Genomic DNA, 25,863 nt, shown 5'->3' with positions numbered 1-25,863 from the left:
AACATACTGCATCCTAGAACAAACCCACGGTCCACAGAAACACACGGATGCCCCACCTCCACAAGGCAGCGCCACGGGCTGGGTCTGCTGGGAGGTACCAGCATGCGGAGAGTCAGCACCCAAGATGAGGTTAACCAGCCAACCGACGCCGACCCGGAACCAACACCAACAACACATGAGCAGAGAAGGACACGACGGTTACTACACTGTGTTACATGTGCTCCAAACGCCAAGCAGAGGCACAAAGATACTAAAAAGACAGAACTTCTGGAGATGAAAACTCCAGCGTCTGAGATGGCAAAACCTGGGTGGGACACTGGGTAACAAAAGATCGAATAAGAAAAGCTTAGTGAACCTGAAGACAGGACAAGAGAAACTGTCTACAATGAAACGGGAAGAAGAACTTGGAAAAAGGAAAGGCTTCAGTAAGCTGTGGAACACATTCAAGCACCCTAATCGACAGGTAATTGGAGTTCCTGAAGGCGGGGACAGAAAGAATATTTGCAGAAATAATGGCCAGAAGATTTCCAAACTTGAATAAAAACTCTATAAACCCACAGATCCAAGAAGCTCATGTGACCTGAACAGAAGCAACACAAGCTCTCCACGGCGAGGCAGACAGAATCAGAAATCTGAGAAGCAGCCAGAAAAGGGAGATGTGCACACAGAGGAACAAGGATACAGAGGAGATGGGTGTTCTCAAGGAGAAAGGAAGTGTGTCCTCACAGACACCACACCGGTGTTCACAAGCTTTCTCTGCAACAGCCCCAAACTGGAAACAGGCCCCATGCCCACCAACAGGTGGATTAGTAACCGTGTCCATCCACGCAGCGGAACACCGCCCAGCCCCGCGTCCCTGCAACAGCGTGCGCGCGTTTCCAAGCACCTGCGTGGGGTGAAAGAATCCAGATAAAACCGTACGTATTTCATGCTTCCATCGGTGTAAAACTCTAGAAGGTGTGAAGTCATCGACAGTGACAGCAGAGAAGCAGCTCTGTGTGGGTGGGAGGGAGCAAGTCTCGGGGGCAGGAGGACACCACTGGGGAGGTGGACACGCTCACCGTCCTGTTGGCGGTAACGTCTGCAGGTGCGGATAACACATGTCGAGACGGATCTACTTTTGTACTGCACATATGTATGGTTTAACGTGTGCCAATGCAGCTTTGTAAAACAAAAGGCAGACGGATTGTAAAGTCACCATAAATAACACCACCCATGCTTCTCACTCTCGAGGGAACCTTTTCTCCTCCAGATACGTAAGGGGAAGACCCTCCAGCACGTGGAGGTGGGAGGTGTCGCTCTGGGTTCCCAGCAGACCACGGAGGCTCGCACTGTGGGGCTGATGCTGGCCGGAGAAAGGATGCAGGGTCCACACACCCGGCGAGTGTCAGCGTTCACAGCAGGTCTTCAAGATTCTCCCACTGGCAACCTTAACAAAGCCCTTCATGCCCTGCACAATGCCATTCACTACGGTTTTTTTTTTTTTTTCCTGAGGAAGATTCTTCCTGAGCTAACACCTGTGCCCATCTTCCTCTATTTTGTATGTGAGTCATTGCCACAGCCTGGCCACCGACGGGTGGCGCAGGTCCACACCCAGGAACTGAACCCAGGCCGCCAAAGCGGGGCGCGCTGAACTTAACCCCTAGGCCACAGGGCCGGCCCCTCTAACAATTCTGCAGTGCGCAGAGGCAGAGGACAGGTCTAAATGAGCCACACATCACTGGCTGTGGGTTGGGGCTGGACGGGAGGAGGTGGCCCCGTGTCAGGGACGTACGGCCCTCCCACACCCCAGTGGTCCTCGGAGGGGAAGCTGGAGCGACGGGGCGAGCGCCCCGACGTGCTGACCAACTGAACAGTGTGGTGACATCCTGGAAGGGATGAGGTGACACGCTCCAGACGGAGACGTGGGAGGAACCAGACGGTGCAGCCGCCACAGAAGGCGTAGCACTGACCCCTGAGGCAAATCACCAGAACTTCCTCGGGAGAAAGATGGATCTTCTGCTGTACCTACCACAATTCAGACCCCCAAACCCCAACCAGCCAGCGCGGCCCCCGCGGGGAACACACGCCATGTCTGCTGAGTGAATGCGCGAGGGTGGCGCCCAGAGAGCTCCACCTGCGAGGTCCAAGGGGGATTCCCACGCTGTGCACATGCCGCCCCTGCCGACCCCCACGCCACACGTGGGACCCCTCGGGCAGGAGGCTGTTCCTCCGCCCACCACTCACCACGGCGTTGTGCTCCACTCTGTCCCGGATCTGGTCCACTTTGCCCTCTATCACTCGGGGGAATACCGAAGAATCTGCTCCTTTGCAAAACAGGTAAATTTCTCCTATAAAATGAGAAAACGCGATATTTAATTTAATCACAGTATGGGGAAGATGAAAATATTTTTCAAATTATGCTTTTATTAAAAAACGGAAACAGGGAAACCAGCGCCGAGACTGTCGTAAAGGAGATGTCGACGGACCAGGGAATACATAAAGTCAGGAAGAAATCAGACCTACAGGTTACCCCAAAGCCTCATTTTATTCCAACAACCCTAGAAATCTCATAGCAAAGTCAGGACCCAGGAGAAAACCGGCCCCGGGTGTCCTTCCTCCTGTCGCTCCTGCCTTCTCTCTGGTTAGGACATGAGTGAGGAATAAAGCGACCTCAGGGCAGGCGGTGGGGGTTGGGGACAGAGGGTGAGGCCAACCCAAGGGGTAACAATTTGCTGAAGTCCTGGGGGATGGACGTCCGGGTCATCCTTCGCAGTCACAGAGGAGCAGGGACGGCTGTTGTGCAGTTTTCCTGTGCCCACACCTCGAGTAGTGTCCCAATTACTTCCACATGTTTGTGCCATAGATGCATGCTTCTCCCTCACGATGGAAAGACTTTCTCTTCCAGATAAGTAGGGGGAACTCTCTAGTCTATGACAAAAAGGACATTAAAGACATTGAAGGCGCCAGCACCGATCGGCAGCCCCTGGCTCACAGAGCCTCGCTCCTGTCTCAGGAGGAACCCTCCAGGGCTGGAGAAGGGACACTGCCGCAGTGATGGTGATGTGCCTCATTCTCAATTTGTCTTCAGACAGACAGCTCGAGCGCAGGCTCCCTGGCCAGAGCAGATCCCTGGAAACCCTAGAAGCCAACGGCCCTCAGGACGTTTATCGGGGAAACCAAATCCAGAGGCAGCAGGAGCAGCAGGCGACTGTCCCACCACAGCCAGCTCCTCAGGGTGTGGCCAGCTGGGCGGGGCTGTGGGGCGGGCACAGCCCTGGGGCGATGGAAGGTGAGACCCACCAGCTGGCCCACACGGGGACCCATGAGCTCAGCTCCAGCATCCGGAGCCTACCTTCGCTTATTTCCTTGATCCAAGAAAGAACTCACTCCTGTGATACACACACACGAAAACATTTAAAACACAGCACGATTTATGCTTACGGAAGTCCTGAAATTAAACCAAGGGTGACGTCAACCTAAAGCCAGAAAGGATGGTGTTGAGTACGTCTGTGTCACAAGCACATGGAGAGAATGGGGCCATGCTGAGCAGGAACCTACGAGAGCGGGGGTCCTAGCCCCGGGAGACGCCCACACAGCTGTGCAGGCTTGTGCCCCAGCATTCTTGATCATGGACCAACCAGCCTGACATCAGAATCCACTCCCAACTACCAGACATAATTTCTAGCCAATGCTCGTACATCATCAGATATATCTAGTTTAGACCAAGAATTGTAGTCTAGCCGACGTAACGATGCATTCTCGAACAATGATACGTTTTTTTCTAGGAAACTCATGATGACTCATGGTAACGGCTTGTGAATGCTTAAACTTCCCACTGTCCCGACCGGTTGATTCCTCTACATCCACTCTGGACGTGGGAGATGTTCAGCCTTAAACTTGGTCCAGGAGAGCTTTTGACGTAAAAATATACAGAGTGTAAATTAAAATTTAACCTGCAGAGGACGAGAGCAGACAGTATTTGGCAGTGGCTTTAGATCTTGCTTTTCCAGTTTTGAACACAAGCAAGAAGTGACTGACCCAGAGTGATGCACACACAGCCGACGTGCTCAGGACCAGGACCTACAGCAGCTCCCGAGTGACAAGACGGCACCTGCAGCGGAGCACGCTGGGGATCAGGCCCAGGGCTCCGCGCACTCTTCAGGAAGAGCCTCAGAAAGAAACCAGGTTGTTAGCCGGCTTCGGTGGGCGCAGGCCTCCAGGCTCCCTGCCCTCCAGGCTGTAACGCCAGTGCAATCAGCGTCATCAGGGGACGCACTGCTACCGGGAGAACAACCCGTTAAATTAAACATTCAGACTGCTCTTAAAATTAACCGATGCAGCATCTGGCTCAGATGCCTCGGCAGTCTCCCCCCGTGAGCCTCCTCTCACCCTCAGAGCCGCCCTCAGAAATCCACAGACGTCTCCTCGTGGAAGGGACGTTCTGTTGGTGTGAACGCCTTGCACACAAATTCATGTGACCCAGCTCCTTTTCAAGCTCTGTCACACCCTTTCTGAGCAAATTGCAGTTGTTTATGAAGAGTCCACAGGAGGCAGCCTGGTGGGGTTCAGGGGAACTGACGCAGGGCTCCCGAGACCACGGTGTTGCTGCAGGCTCTGGAACTGTCTCGAAGCATGATTCGATGACTCGACTTCACACTTGTCCAGGGGAAAAATCAAGACAAAAAGCTCCATCATGGAAATTTCCACAGTTCAACGCTTTTTTCTGCATAACTTGGAACGGCTTAAACTCTCTCACGAGGAGAGCGTGTCCTTGGGGCACAGTTGAGAAACCTTCTGGGCTTGGGCAAGTGTCAGTGCACCTGAACTTGTTCTCAAACATCACCGGTCACATGTGTCCCGGGTCCTGCTGATCCTAGTGTTAAAACCTCCATTTGCGTGTGCTACGGCAGCATTTATATCATGAATTGTTTCATGTCCCATGACACTCAGTTCAAGTCTCCTTACTGGAGGCCGCTTCTGCCTGCCGCGGCTGAGAACCTGCTTGAGAGGAGCGGGCACCACGTAGACAAGAGACCCACTGACACTGCCACACGGCTCCCAGAGCAGCCGCTCATCATCCAGCATGTGGACTCGGCTCCCTGGAGAGTGACTCCCAGGGCGCTGCTGGACACCACGCCTTCAGCCACCGCATGATGTCTTCTGCCGGCTCAGAGGGAAATCAGGGATTCAGAGGAACGTCAGAACCTCCGTCTACGGGAATCCACGGGAAGCTGAGATCCTGCTGAAATGAAATTCTGCTCACACAAGTGTGAGGACTCCAGCCGACAAAGTCCCCAGCACACCCTCAGACCTCTGGAGTCTGTTCAGTTCCAGGGTAGCGGCTGGTGTGGGTGCTCCCCAGGCCAGTTTCCAAAGAGAGAAACATAGCCTGGCGTTGCCTAGATCTAAAAAACAGAAAAGAATAAGCTCCATGTCTTGAGGAGACACCACTTTGAAACTGTGTGAGTGAAGTGGATTCAGCAGGAGCCATGAGCACTCTCTGCAGAGCTGGTCCGAGTGCACTGAGAGGAGGGGAGGGTCTGCATGCAGGATGCTCAGGGTCCAGTCAGGGCAGAGCCCAGCAAAAGCTCATCCACCTGGGACACCAGGAGAGGCTTCCTAACCAGGTGGAAAGCCCCCCTCAGGTAGAGGCCTCCAGGTGGAAAGGCCCCCCCAGGTAGAGCCCTCCACGTGGAAAGGCCCCCAGGTAGAGGCCTCCAGGTGGAAAGGCCCCCAGGTAGAGGCCTCCAGGTGGAAAGGCCCCCAGGTAGAGGCCTCCAGGTGGAAAGGCCCCCAGGTAGAAGAGGTCCCCAGGTAGAGGCCGCCAGGTAGAAGAGGTCCCCAGGCAGAGGCCTCCAGGTGGAAAGTCTCCCCAGGTAGAGGCCTCCAGGTAGAAAGGCCCCCAGGTAGAAGAGGTCCCCAGGCAGAGGCCTCCAGGTGGAAAGTCTCCCCAAGTAGAGGCCTCTAGGTGGAAAGGCCCCCCAGGTAGAGGCCTCCAGGTGTAAAGGCCCCCAGGTAGAGGCCTCTAGGTGGAAAGGCCCCCAGGTAGAGGCCTCCAGGTGGAAGAGGCCTCCAGGTGGAAAGGTCCCCAGGTAGAGGCCTCCAGGTGGAAAGGTCCCCAGGTAGAGGCCTCCAGGTGGAAAGGTTCCCCCCCCCCCCAGATAGAGGCCTCCAGGTGGAAAGGCCCACCCCCCAGGTAGAGGTCTCCAGGTGGAAAGGCCCCTCAGGTAGAGGCCTCCAGGTGGAAAAGGCCTATAGTACAGCACATTAGGGGGTGGCCCTGGAATGGAAGCTGGGAAGGCAGCTCAGGGCTCAATGAAAAGAGCTGGGAGGAGCCGCTGCCTGATCCAGAACTTGAGCCCCAGGCCCAGAAGGGACAGCGAGCCCCCGAGGGTCTTCAGACGACAGACATGGGAGCAGGGGGAGTGAAAGGCAGAGCGCAGACGGAGACCCCGGGCAGCAGGCTGCTGTGTGTGATCATTATCGATACCAGGAGGGGACAGAGAGCCAGCCTGAAGACAGACTGCAGGACCCCTAGAGAGGGCACGAGCAAAGCTGACCTGTCACCAGCCTGCAGAGCTGGGGGAGAGCACGCCTGGGGGGCTGCAGGCTGTGTGGCCTGCGGGGCTGTGAGCAGTTAGGTGACAGCAGTGGGTGCATCCATGTTTTAAAAGAAAGAGAATAAACAGTTAAAGCCACAAAGCTGCTACACAGAATATAAGCATCACAATAAAACACAATCACAACAAGTAATTTAAGAGATCAAAAGGAAAAGAAATTCCTACCTGTAGCAGATTTTACAATTACACTCATTCTCCTCCTTACTGAGTCAAAACTCAAAATCTCCAGCAATTCAAACCTGAAAAAGAAATTAAAAATTGTTTTTGACATCCCTCTGGCTCTGTATGTCATGAAATCTGGGTAATTTCCAAGCTCTCACAGCAGAACGTCTGGGGTGGTCCTCTCTCCCCCATACAGGGTCCTTCAAAGAATCAGGCCCATCCACCCGTCTCCCCTGGGGGCTGCTGCTGCCAAGTGGCCTTTCAAGGAGGACAGATCTGGATATGGGGTTTCCTTCACAGACACGACGGAAAAGTCTGGATTCACGTGATGCAGCCATTCTGCTCAAGGCCGGCACCAGTGTCCTGCAGGGACAGACGCAGGCCGAGGCCAGGCTCCCACCTCCTCCCCACCAGGACCTGCACCCAGACGCCCACCCACACGGCCAGCCCAGGTCCAGGTGCTCGGGAGTCTGTTCACCACACAAACACGTTTCTTATGTGCTGATTCCCTTCCCTCAATTCTGCTACACACCGACTCACAGGACCTATCAGAGCTTTTGCTCTCTGAGAACGAACCAGCGTCCTTTAAGTTGATAAAGATCATTTAAAAAGCAAAGAAAACTGATATTTAATCAGCCAGTGCAGTCTCACTATCAGAAGACTGATCATTTCTGTCTGGCATTTGAAACGCTGAAAACAGTCCTGCACCCCTGACACGACCTCTGAAAGCTCCTAGCACTAGAGACCCCAGCAGCAAGCTCAGGGGGCACAGGAGCTTCTGTGACCTCAGTGCCGGCTCACGTTCTGTAACAGGGCTCCCTACGAGGTCCTCGGCCGAGCCGCAAAGTGTGTTACAGTCTCAGGAGTGATCCCCCCGCGTTTTCAGTTGGAAACCTGAAGCCCACAGCAAAGGTCACTCTGCCCTCCCAGGGTGACCTCATGGCTCCCGAGAGGCCCCCGCATGGCAGGGAGCCCAGAGGACATCAATCGAGGACTCCACAGCCAGTTCTGGAGTCAAGGGTTCACCACTCCCACTATCCAGGAGTGTATTTTTCTTAGGAGGGAAATATTAAAATCCAGTTTTTCGGAGGCCATCACCACCAAATCTTACGCTCTTTCCCACCTGTCTTCACCTGTACCATTGCTGCACATTCCTGTTTATTTATAAAGGAGAGATGGACTGTCCGATCTCCCAGGTCAAAACTCAAGACAGGCGATTGTCTCTGGACCGGCAACTTCAGACAGAGGTTGTTTCTAAAAATTGAAAGCGTGTGGCCTGTAAAGGCAGGAAAGTGAAACCACGCAGCGTCCAGCTGGTGATCCCAGAGCACGCCTGCCGAGTCAGCCCGATACGGGACACTGTGCTCTGGGAGCTGGGAGCTGTGCTCTGCAAACACAGGACACTGTGGCCACTCCACGGGAAGGCGTTTATGCTTCCCCGTCGTGGTGAGTCACAGAGTGGCCTGGGAGGATGTCAGAATGTACTGGAAGCTTTGAGAACTCTTGCAGTAAAACCTGATTTTTGATGGCTTAACCCAAAACCTATCTGATGATGCAACACCATCCAAGCAGCTTCTCCTCCAACCGTCCAACTCTCAAATTCTCCAGATGCTCCGGTGACATTCTTGGGTTGTCACTGAGTAGGGGGAGCGAGTTCTGGGAGGACCACCGAGAATTTGGGTTTTCCCAATGAAAACACCCCGTAAAGACGCTTCTTTTATGACCATCACAGTGTAACGTACCCTGTGCTTACCTTTCAACGGTGTCCCTGTTTAATATCTCCATGTAATTGTCCTTCAGCCTCAGGTACGTAAACCCCAGCCTGCAAACGAGAAGTGAGTCCAGGGGTTAACCTGAAATTCTGATATCCCTCTTCCATAAAAAGTTTTTGCTTTACATTTTGCTAAAAGCTTTCTTTTTGAAAAAGAAATACTTTGGTAAAGCAGAGGTTGTAAACTGCATAATAAAATTAGGAAATTATAATAATACTGAATTTATTCACCATCTCAAAAAATTCTCCAAGAGCCAACAGAATTCCCGACTCACCCGCCTCCTGTGTGCTGCACCGTGAGGCGCGTTCTTACTACTAAGAGCTGACGGGTTCAGAAAGAGGCGGCCAGTCTGTGGACTGGCCCCATCTCCACCGACCCATTTTTACTCACTGGTCAGCGGGCTGTTTGGTAGATGTTACCGTGTCAGAATTGGAAGGACCTGCGAGGGTGTCACTCTCCAGACCGACCCTCATTTTACTGATGAGAAAACTACAGCTCAGAGCAGGCAGCCAATCAACAAACATCTGCAGAGCACAATCTGTGACGCCCCCCACCACCAGCACACCTGAGAGCTGCGCACACGTCAGTACTGTGTGGCCTGGGTGGGAGTGCAAAGAGGAAGGGCATGGCTTCTGGACTCAGGGGCTTACGAGCCGGGCAACGGGAACATCACGCTAACATGTAGCCATGACAGTGTGGAGGCGCCAGGAGAGTGTGCGGACAGGTGCACACCTGACCCGGCAGGAGCTGGAGGCCAAGGACGGGCTTCTTGGAAGGTGAGTCTAAAGTGACGGGCACAACAGCCTGCCTACCCTCTGATATCTGCGACTGAACGTGTCTAACTTTCGAGCACGCGCTCCACATGCAGACATGCATCTAGCTCTGAGCATCCCACCCGTGCACATGTGGATCGGCAGTCTTAACAAAGGTCCACCACAATACAACTTACAGACCGGACCCCACTGTTCAAACTGCACGGGAGAAACACACTGGTTTAGTCAACAACAGAAACGCTGCTCTAATCAGAGGAGTGTTGAGTGTGCGTTTATCGACAGCAGCGGAGAGGGAAGATCAGTACCCTTAGTATCACATCAGGGTCGTACGCTGGGGGAATTGGAAAAACATTTCCCTGACCTGAAATTATGCCACGAATCTGGAATGAAGCACATTTCCAGTGCTTGCCTAAAACGCCATGTCATGAAGCAGCAGGAACTGCCAAAGAAAAGATTGTGAAGGAGGGGGAAAGGGGCACAGAGTTAACATGACAGGACATGAGAGAGAAAAGGCAACAGGAAGGAACCCCAGCACCCAGCTGAATCCCTCCCCACGTCGCCTGACTTTGGGAAGGTTGCCTGACGTCTCTGGGTGTCATTTCCTTAGGATGGACGAGGAAGGCTTGTCCTAAGGGTGTGTAGGATTGTCCGCCTCTTTAAAAGCCTGTGATCATCTGGAACAGCCTCTAACTAAGGCGGCCGAGGTTAAGAGGGAAAACTGCCCAATGAGACGGCGAGAGAGACCCGGGCAGCTGAGCAGCCACTTCTCACGCCAACGGCAGGTTGTCCAGGACCCGCCTCCCAACGCGGAGGTGGAGGAAACGCCGAGCACCGAGGCGGTGGCTGCTTAGCCCCCCTCAGCGAGCATCCGAGGCCAGGGCCCGACACAGGACTCTTCCAGTGAGAGCCCACAGCTGGGCCGAAAGGACCCTGAAACCAGACGGGCACACCCCTTGCATCCGAGACCAGAGTCGTCACAGCCAAAGACATACCTCTGGACACCTTCGACCAGGGCCACCTCGTCAGGCGAGGACGATATGTACACACAGGACTTTGCCGAGTCCGGTGACTTCCTGGGGCCGTCCACGTCATCATCGTCCTTCACCTGGATGGTGTGGCACAGACAGATGGCCCGGAAAAACAGCTCTTCTCGCTCCTATAAAAACGGGTCCAAACCCACATGTCTATGGTGTGAATAAACAGGAGGCAGTGAGCAATGGGGCAGGATGGGTGGCTTCCAGGGGTGGGAGGGTCTAGTCTTGCTTGGTGGCTGGGAAGTGGAGTGTAACCGCGGCTGTTCTTCGTGCCCGAGCATTTCCACAGTAATTACGGTCAAGACCAACGAGGTGAAGACTGAGAGGAAAGGACTGTCACAGGAGGAGAGCATGCCAGCCTGAGCCTCGGGGCAGCTGAGGCAGCACAGGGGCCGGGGGCCCAGCTCCCTTGAGCCTGGAGTCCCCTTGGATTCCCGAAGCCTCCCCGAGGCTGAGAAGGGCCGACAAGGGCTGGGCTCGCATCCCGAGTGCCAGGAGGAGGAGCTACGGCAGGTGTCAGGAGGGACCCCCCCCGCTGAGTTCCTGGAGAAATGGCAGTTTCTGTACGGCAATCACCTGAAGCACACACGGCAGGGGTATGGTGCACCGGGTCAGGAAGGCTGTCACGGCACAGCCCACTAGGGCAGGCCATCCTTGGTCCCCTCTGGGACCCTGCACAGGACTCCACACTCACCGAGCTTTCTGGAACAGTCTCCCAACTGGCCACTGACAAGGGTCATGGCCTGCCCCGCCCCGATCATGGCGGAGATGTGGAGCCACGGCACTCAGGTGTGCACGTGTGTGTGTACCTGCATGTGTGTGCACATCTGTTGTAAGTGTGAGTGCAGTGTGCGTCTGTGTGCACACGTGAGGGCTGTGTGTGCACATGTGTACACGTATGCATGGGTGGGTGTGGGGGCATGTGTGTGTGCACACATGAGCACGGGTGCCCACACGTGCATACGTGTGTGCTCAAGCATGGGTGTGTACACGAGTGTGAGCACATGCACACAGGGTGTGCGGGTCACTCTGCTCTCAGCCCATGTTTTCCCTGCTCCTCCATGTCTTCAAAGCTGTCCCTAATGCGGATGTGACTGGCCAGATTCCCAGGCGGGAGGCAGTGGCAGCTCACGGCTCCCCTCACTCAAGTGGCCGGAGGACTGTGTCTTTCTGGGACCCCAGGACAAGAGGTGGCACGGGTCTGTCTGGTGAATGGGACCTTGGACAGCGTGGCAGTGATGGCCGCTAGAAGGAACACGCCCGCTGGGAGAGCGGCCACCTACCCTGCCGCTGACGCCCGGGGAAGAGTCGATCATGTCGATGCCGGAGGCCTCGGGGAGGACCTGCCCGTTGCAGATGGCGTGGGGCACGTAGACCTGGCCCTCGATGCAGCACTCCTTGAATTCCATGTTGTTCTCCGTGAGCGTGCCCGTCTTGTCCGTGAAGACGTACTCCACCTGCGGACACAAGGAGCGCTGGGCGGTGCCGGCCCAGAGCCCGAGGGCCGTGTGGGAGGGAGAGGGTGCGCTCGGGACTCAGACCCCAGGGCTCCCTGTCTGAGCACCGACGCTTCCCTACGAGACGGACTTGTCTGCTTTCACCCAAAACACACTGCTCCGCCAGCCTGAATGAACCGTGAGCCTTCGGACGACACGCCCTCCCCCTCTTCTGATGTCCCACCAGCGCCCGACTCGAGGTGGAGGGTGGCCCTTCCCAGTCCCGCTTCTCTGGATGCAAAGCACAAAGAACGCCACGTTCTCGTGGGTGGAAACGAAACGCTGGGTGGAGCCAGCCTTCCATTTGTTGGAAAGACAGAGATGGGGGGACAGTCCTGAACCTTATTCAACAAAAAAGTCAAGGACGTAGAGAGGATGAACGCCTTCTCTAAGGTCTGGGAGGTCAAAACTCACACAGTCGTTTAAGGTTTAGGAGATGGAATTCAAACAAATAGAAGGACAAAACAAATTTCAGACAGGAAACTGTGAAAAGTATTAAAACAACACCTGGTTTTAAACCCTAAATTTAGATAAACTCAGGCTACGTACTCATCACGAGTAAGGAAAGGAGGAGGGGATTCTGGGACTCAGGGCACATGGCGACGTGGCTGTCGGGGGGCGAGCCTCCCCAGGTCAGAGACCCGCTGGCCCGGCGGGGAGTCCACGCTCCACACACCTTGTCTCCTGCTCAGAGCCCCCAGCACACGTCTCCAGGACCAGAAAGGCGAGGCAGCTCTCCAGGACAACAAAGTGCACAGGTGCAGGAAGCAACGACAACAGAATGCTACAGTGAAACAGGCTGCATTCCACAGTCTGCCCTTTTCACTGAAGTCTCTCAGCAAAACATCCTTTTCTGTCTCAAATCCCACCGCAGAAAACTCCTTTTCCTTGTGGGCTTGCTTCTAACAAGTAAGTTTTAAGTATGCAGTAGTGCCCTGTTGAACTTTTTTTCAAGCAACCTGCCATCCAGACACTTGCAAGAAACTCCACTGAGCCTGTCCCCACACCTGGAAAATCAGTCACACGAATGAAGTCCGAATTTGTGACTGCTCCCTGGGCAGGCGGCTCTGGGGTTTCACGTGAATGACATCTGGCTTTTTTCAAAGTGAGGATCAACAATAATAGTGGATATTTCAGAAGGTTGCCTCCTGTGAAACAAGCCTTTCCACCAAGCTCGGAGCTCCTGTGTCACCAGGTAATTCCTAGACTTACCCCGCGTCAGATAAAGTGGCTGCACTGAACACCGCTCGACATTTTTCTTGTTACAGAAAAAATTCTCTCCTCTACGGGTTTCTCAGAAATACACCACGTATTATGTTTGCAAAACATATGAAATATGCAGAGGTAAAAATACTCTAGTACTGAGCAGCCAGATTATGACGTGTGTGTTGCTGACTGAGACAGTACTGCACCACGTGGACGTGGACCGTGCTGGAGGAATGCGCCGGAAGTAAAAACCAGTGAAATGTTATCTGTCAGTAACAAACATCCCTGCCCCGGGGGAGGAAGGCAGTTGGTCTGTCAGACTCTAGGCCTCTGGCTACACACTGCTGCTCTGGGGTGATGGGGGGGTGGGTTCCAGCTTCGTCTAAAATGGCCCTGTTTACAAAATACTCCCCCAATTTGTTCCCGTTTTATTTTAAAGACGGATGGATCACTGTTTACCAAATGCCCTTTACTGCCACAGAGGCTGGAAGGGGGCTGGAACCTGGGTGGCGGGAAGGGTCTGGCCAGAGGCCCTAGGCGATCAGAGCCGGGTCTTTCCTGACACAGGGGCTGACATTCGGGGTCCACAGGGCTCTGCCTCTCATCCAGGTGACCCTGGGCCATGACTCCCACCGTGGCGGTTCGGTTAGAAACCCAGTGGGCGCCTCCCCTCCATGATCTTGTTCAATCTGCCCCACGCTCTGGCGAGGCAGGCATCGGTCACGACATCCGTTTCACAGATTAAGAAGCTGGAGGTGCAGTGAGCCCCAGCCCTGGCCCCGAGCTGTGGGCGCAGAGCAGGACTTCCCTGTAGGTGTTCTCACTCTGCAGTACACCGCGAGACTGACACTGAGGTCTTGCTCTGCTGGCTTTACATGAGGATAACTGGCTGTGAGAGCCGTGGAAACCAGGCATCAAAGCGGCAACGCCCAGGAACTGGCGCTCAATGAGGTCAGCTCACTTCGCCCTTCACCCCGACTCCCACCCTTAAAGCCCAGAAGGAGCACATCAGGAAGGCCACGAGCGGCTCCCATCACAGCTACTGCACTGACTGTGCATGAGGTGTAAAGAGAAAAGCGCTACCAGTCCTCGCGCAAAGTTAAAACCGCTCTGCCGCCGTCTCTCACCAGGAGTGGTGACATCTCTGCACGAACTGAAACGGGAACATTCTCATCCATCCATCTGGATGATTCGCCTGCACAAGGTGAATCACTCAGAACCCAGGAGTCTGGGAACATGAAACGGAAGGACCCGAACGCCACAAACCGGGAGGACGACCGAGGGATACCGACCTGTCCGAGCTCCTCGTTTAAATCCGAGGTGTTAACCACAGGCCCCTCCCCCGACTCCTCGTCAAACATCTCCTCGTCCCAGGTGATGAAGTAGGAGCCCAGGAACTTCTGCAGCTCCACCGTGACGTACATGGACACCGGGATGATGTAGTTGAAGAGGACCATGAAGGCCAGGAAGTCCGTGAAGGCCCTGAGGAACTGAGGGCGCGCATCAGTGCCTGCGGCCGCCCGCCCGCACCACCACCACGACGGGGCACGCGCAATCTTCAAACACAAGCACTTCAGACCCAAGTAGACTTTACCCTGTGAGCCCTCCCAGCTGCCTCTGCTGCTCTGACACAGCGCCTCTTACTTGGTAATAACCTACAGATGCTGCAAAACATGTCTGAGGAAAAGGATTTCTCTGCACGGTTTTGTTCTCATCTCTGAGTCATTTAGTTTTGTGGGAGGCCCGTCTGAAAACAGGAGTGATACAGGGACCCTGGTCTGGATTTGCACACCACCCTGCTCTGAACTCAGTGGGCCCTGCTCTGGATTTGCACACTGCCCTGCTCTGGACTCAGTGAATCCTGGTCTGGATTTGCACACTGCCCCACTCTGGACTCAGTGGATCTTGGTCTGGATTTGCATACTGCCCTGCTCTGGACTCAGTGGACCCTGGTCTGGATTTGCCTACTGCCCTGCTCTGGACTCAGTGGATCCTGGTCTGGATTTGCACACTGCCCCGCTCTGGACTCAGTGGATCTTGGTCTGGATTTGCATACCACCCTGCTCTGAACTCAGTGGGCCCTACTCTGGATTTGCACACCGCCCTGCTCTGGACTCAGTGGATCCTGGTCTGGATTTGCACACTGCCCCGCTCTGGACTCAGTGGATCCTGGTCTGGATTTGCATACTGCCCTGCTCTGAACTCAGTGGGCCCTGCTCTGGATTTGCACACCGCCCTGCTCTGGACTCAGTGGATCCTGGTCTGGATTTGCACACTGCCCCGCTCTGGACTCAGTGGATCTTGGTCTGGATTTGCATACTGCCCTGCTCTGGACTCAGTGGACCCTGCTCTGGATTTGCACACTGCCCTGCTCTGGACTCAGTGGATCCTGGTCTGGATTTGCACACTGTCCTGCTCTGAACTCAGTGGACTCTGGTCTGGATTTGCACGCCATCCTACTCTGGACTTGGAGGCTCAGCCAGAAAACTGTACTGTCTTAAGTACAGGACGGTCAGTCAAATTACTTTAACACACTGGTTTGGGAAAAGAACACTTTTGATAAACCTGAGCAACTGAGCTGCAATCCCCCTGAGGAAAAATGAAACCACTTCCTACCGTAATTTCCTACCATTGAGATTCTCCTATTTCCATATTTTTGCCTAAGTAGGTGCCATTTATCTCATGATCATCGGTGAGCATTTATTGAGTACCCTCTAAGTACAGCACACCGCACTGGGTTCTGGAAACACGAAAAGCCTTTAAGGTGCTGTCCTTGTGAGTTTACTATGGGAACCCACAACTTCCCAGACTTGTGTGTGCAAACGCCCAAAGAAGCCTGGGGCTGCCTGTGTCCACAGCTATGGAGGCAGCTGACACTTTCCGTATCAATCAGTGCATCTGTTACGGAGATTCACTCAGCGTTCTCACACCACATTTTCACAAAAATGGCCTACACGACACCTTCCATCGTATGAAAGCAATCACTCTCCTACCAGGTTCCTCTGTCGTTCTGATTCGGTTTTCTGGTTATACCACGGCTCATCTCGGAACGGCTCACTCTGCCAGACGTACTTCAGGACGGTATTTATCAGCGCTTTGCTGATGAGAATACAGAGGTACACGATGAGGAAGGCATTCATTGATCTGAAACACAGGACGGCAGAGGTTACTCAGTTGCTGCTCCCCGAAGACACCAGGGCTGACATCGCCTTTCCTGCAAAGGTCAAGGTGACCACGTTGTGAAGAAGCAGGTTAGAGACAACCCAGGAACAGGTTTCAAAGGACCCCTCCCCTCCAGAAAAGGACAGTGAAAACGAAAATGCTCGTTCACATCTGAGTCCACTCGGGGTCACAGGAGTGTGACTCTAGAGGCCACCAGGGAAACAGCTAAGAGAAGGGAAAGCTTCGTAAACAGGAGAGGGAGCCGCTCACAACCACGTCCCTGATGACGGCGTCTGCAGTCTAGGATTCTAGAACTTAAAGAACACCCAGAAGTCAATTTCTTCTACCATTAAGCATTAACCAATGAGTTCCAAATTTAGAGACCATGACTACGAAGGGGGGCGGGGGGCGGGGCGTGAACACTCCTCAGGACGCCCTCTGTGTAGGAAACACGCGGAACCCTTGGCCAGCGTCTTAGCAGATCTGGGGAAGAAGGCCTGGTTTCCAGTGTCTATTTCTGAAAGCTCTGTGAACGTCGACATCTGGCATCAGGGCCCTCTTGCTTACTAAGAGCCGGATCTCCGTGTTCATATTCGATGTGGCCTCAGGCAGACAGGGACCCAGGACCAGGTTCTGAGATCAACTGACGAAGAACAGGTGGAGGACACCCCACCAGGCTCCCTCCAAATTCGTACATGGCACACAGCTCTTTACTGAGTAACTGGTAACGGCTCAGTTCCCCACTGCAGGAGGAGGATACACTTTAACAGGAGACGGAGATGACAAAACTCCAGGCCACATTTTCCTACAAATCCAACTCTCTCCTTGACTTATCGTCACAAGGATTCTACTGTCGCATGAAGACTGCTCTCTCTGCTAATTCTCTCCTCGGTACAAGATGTGGTTCCAACAACCCCAAAGTTAAAGGTGACCCTGTTTTGACTTTTTAATGAGACGGTGACAGGCGTGATGGACACCTGATTTGGTACCTGCACCCGGGGGCGTCCACCCGAGGGAGCCTGTGGAGGTGTGGGCATTTACGTCCCCACAAAACAAGACCGTCGACCGAAACAGTCAGCTCTCCGCCTCTCTGGGCCCCGGCAATGAGCTGCTGACAAGGCCGAGGGAAGCACGTTCCTCTCTACAGAGCTCTGTGACAGCTCCGAGTCACAGATTTCCACGTACTTCCAACAGCGGTGCTGAAACTTACTTCTCCACAGCAGATCGCTTCTGGGATGTTGACTGGTAATTTAACGCCATCTTGGTTTCCATGCCCGTGTAAATCGCGACACCTACACAGCGGAAGAGCGAATGTTAGAACAGAACACGGCTGTGTCTGCCTTGACATCATGAGTTACGCACAGCTATGTTGAAAATGGAATGTGGGGCAGAACGAGTCCTATTTTAAACTTCGCCAGGCAAGCTAGCTGCTCACAAAAGGAGCCACGTGACAGGATTCTTCAGACCAAAGACATACTTTTTTTTTTCCTGCAGAGAGAGCAATCTCTACTTATTTTTTTAAATTTCGGATTTTAATATATTGCATTTTCCAATAATGGGACATACACGGATACTTTTATGTTGTCTCACTTAACTAAAACATTAAAAATGACCCACCAGAAATGGAAGACACGAGCAAAGAAATGCAGCCATTAAAAGCATTTCCTGCAGAACGAAATCGTGTCCAAGGATCTAACTGCGAGTTTCTGAGTCAAGAACTGCAGGGGCTTCAGGAGCAGCACTCTCTTCAGACGCCACGCCCTAGGGACCGCGGTTTTCCATCGACACGGACTGTCCTGGGAGGCACAGTGACCGCTGCCCGCAGTCCACCCACCTCCGAGCACAGAGATGCGTCGACGGCACCACTGTGCACTTTAACTGCTCAGGTAACTTACTCTCGAAAGCTCCTGTTAATAATGCACTAATCAAACACTTACCAAAGATGTTCTCGGTGTTCTTCAGTGTGGCCCCTCTAAGCAGCAGGTTTTCTGATCCTAATGGCCTACAGAGACAGGCATGACGAGAGCAGGGAAGGCAAGATCAGAGGAAGGCACACCACAAGCGGAAAGTCAGCTCATCTGCCTAACAGACTTCATTTTAAGAGGACATCGTTAAAATGAGGGTTTGCTTATGCTTGGATTATGAACGTCAGCCCGGGTCCGAGCGCAGCATGTGGCCCTTGCCTGTGGGAGGACAGGAATGTGGCTCTGCTGGGAGCACTCTGAGGGTGCTGCTCAGCTGGCGCCTGCCATCCCCACACAGCACTGACACCTGTGCAGGATCTCATCAGGCACGGGGATCTCGTCAGGCACGTGGGATCCCAGCCCCACCCCAGACCTACTAACTGGATCTGAAGGTTGAAGAATGTTCCGCTAGCTATCTCAAGGGCCGTGGGCCAACAAGTGGGGTCCCCACCCCAGTGCCATCAGCAGCACGTGAGGATGTGTCCAAAGTGTCACCCCCACAGACTGAACCAGGAACCCTAGCTCCTAATAGGCCTAAGTCTGAGGACCGCTGGGCTGGAAGACCCCTAAACACACTGGGAAAGTGCAGGGTGGTGCCCGGGTCTCATATGGCTTCAGCCATCGCTGCCACATCCGCAGGGAGACTCAGCACGTCTCATGTGACATAGGGTTTTAAGGATGAAGGCTCGGATGCTCTGCGTGCGTTTCAACACTGGCAGTCAATGCCACAAAGCCCCTCTGAATGCAGTGGCCCTGCAAGCAAACAACCCACGCATCGCGACTTTGGGGGGAAACAGGCAACAACCAAGGAATTCAGAACCCACTCCCGTAAGCAGGAGGCCTGCCCCAAGCCCTGAGGCTCCACAGGGAGCAGCAACCACAGCTCTGCCGTCGGGGTCACGCGCAGGGCTCCCTCTGCTGGGGGAGTAATGACTTTTTCTCGTTTCCCAGGAGTAAAAGAGAGACGAGAGGCGGAATTCAGCTTTACAGCTTTTGCTATCGACAGTGATCTCGTGATTTTCTCTGGAGGGTAAAGGGAAAGAATTGAAAGTATTTGCTGAAGTTTGCTTTTTACTTTGTCGGTGTATTTAAATTTCCTTTACCATGGGATGTGGAGAACCCACTGAATGTTCTAAGCTTATAGTGCCGTCGGTGTATTTCGCTGACACAGCTCAGGACTGCACGCAGCTGGAGACGAGAAAGAGGGGAGAGCCTGGCACATGCCCGACCTGACACGTCGGTCCCGGGGCTGTCCGGGGCTCTCAACATTCATCCCTCAGCCTGTCAGCCACTCAAGACGGGCGCCTGGGGCTGTACCCTGCTGTCTGCTCGTGTTATGTGTACTGTCAGCCTCTATTAGCAAAAATTCACAATAACTCACGTCGAACGTGTTTACGAAAACAAACGGCTCTTTAAAAAGCATCTCTGGGAAATCTAAAAATAATTTACTTAAAAAAGTCCTTTGCTCCTAGTTTGGACGGGAGGAAGGGGAAATGTCACTCTGCCTGGGCAAGAACGTGGGCGTATAATTCAGAACTGTCCATACTACCAATTTATAAACATCTTCACATATCCAAATATTAAAAGTCTGCTGAAGGGTATAAATACTTAAAAAGCTAAACTAGAATTGGTATCAAAATACGAAATATATTAGTAACTATCTTCCCAGATGCTCGGCATTAAACTTCTTATAAATATAAAGCATGGGAATCCCGTAGTGTTTACTGTTGCAGCTTCATCTACGAGCAACACGAATAAATCTAGACCTACTTACTCATTCAAACACACATTCACCCTCACAAGACACAGAAATACAGGTTATTTCTCCAAAACAATTAGGAATTCCGCGTAGACTGGTACGTACTTAGGAGAGACCAGGGCAAGGCCTCCACAAATTCTGAAAAGCACCCACTCACCTGCCGATGGATAATGATAAAAACATGCTCAGAAGTGCACAAGTGTTTCCTCAAAACAAATGATTTGGGGAGCGTGACTAGGAGATGAGCCCAGCGACTCAGATTCACTGACTACTTATTTTGCAGTAATTTCCCACTCAGTTTATTTCTACTTCTGGGCGAATGTTTTCCACAATACACAAGGTAATGCCAGGATATCGGCAACCTGGAGACTTCTCAAATGGAAGAAAAGAAATTCCTCTAACAGCGGGGTTTCTGGAAAAGGAGCAACTTCAAAACCTACTCAAAGTTGATTTCCTACAGAGCAGACCTTGACTACCTAGGCAGCTGAAACTGAGAAGCGCTAGGACCACGAGACAATGTCCAGATAAAATGTCATGGGCCTGGGCAGTGGACACAGCACAGACCAAGAGCTGCGGCCGGGACAGTGGTATCACCCTGGTCCTGAGCCCTGGCTGTTCTGGACACCGCTACCTCATGGCCTCAGAGTCGGACATCTGATGGGGTGCTGATCCTTGTCAGCGTTCTGCGGTGTGATGTCCTGAGACCACTATGACGACACAGGCAAGCACACCCACCTGCCACCCACACCAGGCACAGCTGATCCGCCGGTCATAGGTTCCTCCATCCCCACGTGACGGAGGCCGTGAGCAGCCCTGGCGAGGCACATCCTCTTAAATATGGGTGCAGTCTAGAGCCAAAGATATGCCCCAGCCGCGATTCTTTTTTTTTTTTTAAAGATTTTATTTTTTTCCTTTTTCTCCCCAAAGCCCCCCTGTACATAGTTGTATATTCTTTGTTGTGGGTCCTTCTGGTTGTGGCATGTGGGACGCTGCCTCAGCATGGTTTGACGAGCAGTGCCATGTCCGCACCCAAGATTCAAACCAACGAAACACTGGGCCGCCTGCAGCGGAGCATAACAACCCAACCACTCGGCCACGGGGCCAGCCCCCAGCCGCGATTCTGAGCAGACACACACACTCCAATAAAACGGCTCCAGGTCAGAAAGCTTTCAACTTCACAGCTGAAGACGTATGAGTCTATAAATTATGAAGGGGCCTTTCTAACGGAGGAAAGAGCACGCTCTCCTTTGCCCTGGAACTGTCAGATGAGCTCCTGACGTTCCCCCTTGAGAAGACGCTCCGCAGACTCGTGAGAGAACATTTTCCACGAGCATCCCTAGTTTGTTAACACGTACGGCTGCATCCACAAGAGAAACCGGGGAAGAGACTGGAACCGCCGGGGCCTTTGGTAAAGCAGAATTCTACCTTCAACATCCAATAGAGCAGCACCAAGGAAAAACTCTTATCAGAAAAGAATTCACTTCAACAACAGAGATGAAAACCGCGGGTCTCACCTCACCACAGAGTCATTCTGTTCGTGGTAAACTTTTATGCGGCCCACAAACCTGCAACAGAGAAGTCAGGTTACAAACAAGCAGCAGCACAGCGGGAGGAGAGACAGCAAGTGACGGTCCCACACGCCCACCTCCCTGACCCTGGGACAGAAGTGCGCTGTGAGCTGGGATCCCTCACTTGCGAGCACGCCGGTGTGCAGCCAAACCTACCTTCCCCCCTCTCCCTACTTGACTCTCTGTTCTTACGAGCCTGTGACTTAACTGGTTTTCCCTAACATCACTTCCTCAGAATACAGACAAGATTCTTTCTTCATTAAATTTAGTTCCATTAAGACACTTCAGATATGTGTATTAACAGCTTTGGATTTGGACGTTGCTGGACTACGAAAACACGCAAGTATTGCATTTTTGACTCGCTCTTAATTTGCAAGCAGTGATTCACATTCTCTTTCCAAACCACCATCGGTGCACTCTAGGTGGAGAGCAAGAACCGTGTTTGGGGATCAGGGGACACCGGTGGGGACCCCAAACCCGGCTTACTTGTAGAGGTCGGGCTGGGGCTGCTCACACTCGATGGTCGCGTGGAGGCGGTCAATGTCTTCTTCAGTGTGGAACCCCTTTGTGTCTTGAACGGCATAATGAGTCTAGAAATGGAACGTGAAATGTGAATTCACAACCAAAATGACCAACAAACCGAGTGGCTGGGGCCTCCAACCCTCGGGCAGCAAGGTGTTTAACTTTTTGTGCATGTCAATAAGCCCAATTACAAAGAAAGAGTTTGCAAATGTTTAAGTTACAGAACTACAGGGTCCTAGTGTCAGCCCTTAGCTCTCAGGTGCCAGAGAATTCTTCCATCTTACCCAGCGTCCTCGACTTAAAACGAGGAGGACAGATAGCAATGCTGGGAATTCTTCTCCAAAACTGGACACTTCGATTTATCTGTCATAGTGGTGGCTACCGACCAGGAAACAATCTCAGCAGCTAATATGCTCCTTTCTGTTTCCATAACGCTGTTGCTTACACGGAGCCAGCACAGCATCACAAACTGCGCCCCTCGCTGCCCTGGGACTGTAAGCGTCTGCAAGATCTCATGGGCCTCAACCGGGGGGCCCCAAACTTGACTGTGCCTCAGCCCCCCTGGAGGGCTTGCAGGCCCTGACCCCCGACCCCAACCCCGAGAATTTCTGACACCGTGGGTGTGGGGTGGGGCCCAAGAAGTCTGTTTCTAACGTGATCCCGGGTGACGCCATGCTGCTGGCCTGTGACCCTGTTTTGAGAACGGGGGCCCAGACAGCGTCAGTGAGCACGAACAGGCGGACAGGCCTTGTGGGAGAGAGGAGAGAAAGACACGTGCATGAGGGCCCGGACAAGAGAGAAGGCAGCACTCAGTCTCCCCTGTGTCTCCAGGAATCAAGTGCTGGACAACGAGGGTGATGAGTCAAACCAACAGGAGACACGACCACAGCAGCGTCTACATATCTCGGGGCACTTGTCACGTATCCAGCACTTCGGGAAACTTCCTAATTATATCCCCACAAGGGCCCCTGCAAGACAGCTTTGTCCCCATCTTACGGATGAAAAGACTCCAGAGAGGTCAAAAAGGCCGCCCAGGGTCACAAGGGCAGCAGATGCAGCCAGCGTAGGATCCCACGCCCCATTCTGCTTTTAAGGAAAGGGCTCAGATGGCTCCAGCTCCCCAAGCCGCACCCAGTGCACAGAAGTGCACAGAGAGCCCTCTGTTAAGATGCACAAACACACAAAAGGGGCATGTGGCACGTGGGTTCCAGCATCTGCCAGCTCTGGACTAGGGCGACTGCTGCTAAATTCATCTCCAGAAAGTGACACACCTGGAGATGGCCTACAGCACCTGGTCACTAGTGACACTGGGACGCGCTGGAGAAGAGACATCCCCTCGGTGGAATGGGGCGCGGAGGGCAGCCCACTGCCAACAGCCAGGGCGTGCATGGCTCTTGGGTGCCAGGGGGATGGGAACACGACCTCCTCTGGTTCCAGAGCCAGCGGCAGTCATCGCTCGAATCACTCAGGGATTTCCAGGCGTAGGATTACTGCTGCTTGCAACTGATTGTGCCAGAACCTGGTTAACTCTCTGGGGATGTGCTACGTGGAAATGCGGAAGTAAATGCCGGAAAAAACCCATGATTTTATACAATGATATCATGAATTATCCATAAAAGATCAGCATATCCTTTAGGGTTTTGCAAAGAAAATATCTCTTTCTCCTTGTAGAAATTGCCTACATCCATAGCTACTGTTTAAGCACCATTTCAGAGCTGCACTGTGTGAGCTGATGCCTTAGAAATGGCTGGATCCAGTGAGCCAGGCTCAATTTCATAAACTCCTCAGAAGCTCCTGGATTTTTTAAATAATGAAAACCTTAAAATTAATAGTGCTATGTTCTATTCTTTTATGACTGTTAATTAAAAATTGATAGCACCAGCTGCCAGTACAGAATTCCACACTGAATGTACGAAATTACAATTTCAGAAAATCCCTATTAAGCTATTTTAACAAAAAACACTTATGGGAGTAACAGTGAGGCAAAATCTAGGCTCCTGTGTGACTTTTCACATAATTTCAGGCCAGTAAAGACACTGATTCTGACCAGTAAAATGAAAACTTTCAAAATTCCAGCAGCCCATTTGTTGCATCCTTAGCCTGGCTCCTCCGCTAGATGACAACTAAGTAAGTAACACGGAGCCACTTCTGTTAACCTGAGACGGCTGGTTGTTACAGACACCGAGGGTGGAAAGAAAAAGCGGAAAAGAGAGAGAAAGACGCAAAAGGGAGGAAACAATGGCAGCATGAGTCCCGGGGACCACTGAGAACACGGGTGTCAGACACAACGTGGTTCTGGCCTCACGCCTGGGGACAGAAGGAGGCCCAGACGGGGTACCCAGCGAGAGGCACGTTACTTTGTGACTCGATTCTCCGTCCAGGCTGGCGGTTGTCACGTGGCAAGTCCCGTCTCCGCGGCTGCTGGAGAGGAAGATCAAGTCACAGGGGAAGGTTTCGTCCTCCTTGACCATGACGATGTCCCCGACCTGCAGGACAGACACAGACATAAGGAACCTGCCTCTGTGGGTGGCTGCAGGGCGCGGGGGTTTCTTTTCCCCGACAGTATCTTCTCCCTGCCTGTAGACACCATTACGGTGTTTATTTGCAGGAAGATACACGGATGCTAATGCAACTAGAGAAAGATCATTTCCCAGGCATTCTGCCCAAATCAAGGAAAGACCAGATGAGGCTTCAATGCCAATTTTAGATCCGGGAAGGTTCAAAGTCCATTGTGATAGAGTATTTCGCAATGGAAACATGGATGAACATCTGTAACAGGATTCTCCATGATTCAGCCCAAGCAGGCAAGTTCAAGCATTTGTTAGCGTGTCCGAGTGGGACCATTCCTGCAGGAAGGTGCTCACCTACAACTAGGTGTGCCACAAACCAGGCGTGAGCGTTCTAAGAGCCGGCTGAACTACAGGACCAAGACACTGTCCAGACCACGTGAGCAGGACCAAGAAGAAAGCAGAAGTGGTGATCACACCTCAAAAACTGAAGTGAAAATGAGCCACAGAACGTTTCCACACGGATTTTTAAATAAGACATAATCATCAGTTTTGGTATCATCACCAAGGAAGGCATCTGAATGACCGCCCAGAGAGGCCCTTTGTCTCTGACTGTGACCTTGGACTGTGTAACTGGAAGGCACTGACCATCCAGACCCACAGATCGGGGTGTCCAGCTAGTGGGTTCCAAATCCTTCCAACTGCTCAGACGGTCTTGCCACTGCACACGAGATGCTCCCAGAATCGGGTCATCATCAAGCTCCATCTAAACTACAAGTGGGGTTGCCTGTTATGCCACATGTGGTCCCGGCTCACAAGTGTCTGAGAACTTAAGACTGGAGGGCTACTCTCTCTCCCCAAGTAGAATACGGGTTTAGTGAAATTCCTACCGAATCCTAGCAAGGACTTTTGTAGACATAGATGAGCTTATTCCAAAATTTATGCGGACAGGCGCAGGCCTAGAGTGGCTACGACAACTGGAGTAGGAAGAATGAGGCGGAGGAGTCGCTGCCGGTGTGAAAGGTCGCTGTGCAGCTGCGCAATCAGGACAGCGGTGGCCTCGGCGCAGGACTGACACAGAGACCAGGGGACAGAGAACCCAGAAACAGACCCACAGACACGCTTAGCTGACTTCCGACAAAGGTGCAAAGCAACTCAGTGGAGGAGAGACAGCCTTCCCACCAACAATGCCCGAGCCACTGGGCAGTAAAGGCCAAAAAAGGAACTCCGACCTAAACCTCTCACTTTACATAAAAGCTAACTCAAAATGGATCATGAGCTTAGACACAAAACATGAAAGTATAAAACTTTTAGAAAAAATCAGGAGAAAACGTTT

At 52.8% G+C, this 25,863-nt stretch overlaps 1 protein-coding gene across 7 annotated transcripts in view; it reads right to left on the bottom strand.

The window, feature by feature from the left end:
- The window catches only part of ATP11A (ATPase phospholipid transporting 11A), a 155,096-nt gene that overhangs the window by 33,389 nt on the left and 95,844 nt on the right, over positions 1–25,863 (bottom strand). For 6 of the 7 annotated variants that reach the window (XM_044779673.2, XM_070520165.1, XM_070520164.1 and 3 more), the window contains exons 6-17: positions 24,378–24,506; positions 21,985–22,088; positions 21,445–21,495; positions 18,145–18,209; positions 17,418–17,499; positions 16,039–16,189; positions 14,338–14,535; positions 11,627–11,800; positions 10,302–10,465; positions 8,518–8,586; positions 6,768–6,841; positions 2,227–2,330 (exon numbers count right to left, since the gene is read on the bottom strand). In XM_044779673.2, the coding sequence (XP_044635608.1) occupies positions 2,227–2,330; positions 6,768–6,841; positions 8,518–8,586; positions 10,302–10,465; positions 11,627–11,800; positions 14,338–14,535; positions 16,039–16,189; positions 17,418–17,499; positions 18,145–18,209; positions 21,445–21,495; positions 21,985–22,088; positions 24,378–24,506 (1,365 nt within the window). The remainder of the gene's footprint in view (positions 1–2,226; positions 2,331–6,767; positions 6,842–8,517; positions 8,587–10,301; positions 10,466–11,626; positions 11,801–14,337; positions 14,536–16,038; positions 16,190–17,417; positions 17,500–18,144; positions 18,210–21,444; positions 21,496–21,984; positions 22,089–24,377; positions 24,507–25,863) is intronic. The other variant, XM_070520167.1, reaches the window with a different exon arrangement.

The sequence above is a fragment of the Equus asinus genome, chromosome 11 (genome assembly GCF_041296235.1).
Source record: "Equus asinus isolate D_3611 breed Donkey chromosome 11, EquAss-T2T_v2, whole genome shotgun sequence".
In the NCBI taxonomy this organism is placed as follows: Eukaryota; Metazoa; Chordata; class Mammalia; order Perissodactyla; family Equidae; genus Equus; species Equus asinus.
Note: the sequence above shows the minus strand (reverse complement) of the source record. Positions and strands in the feature narration are given on the sequence as shown.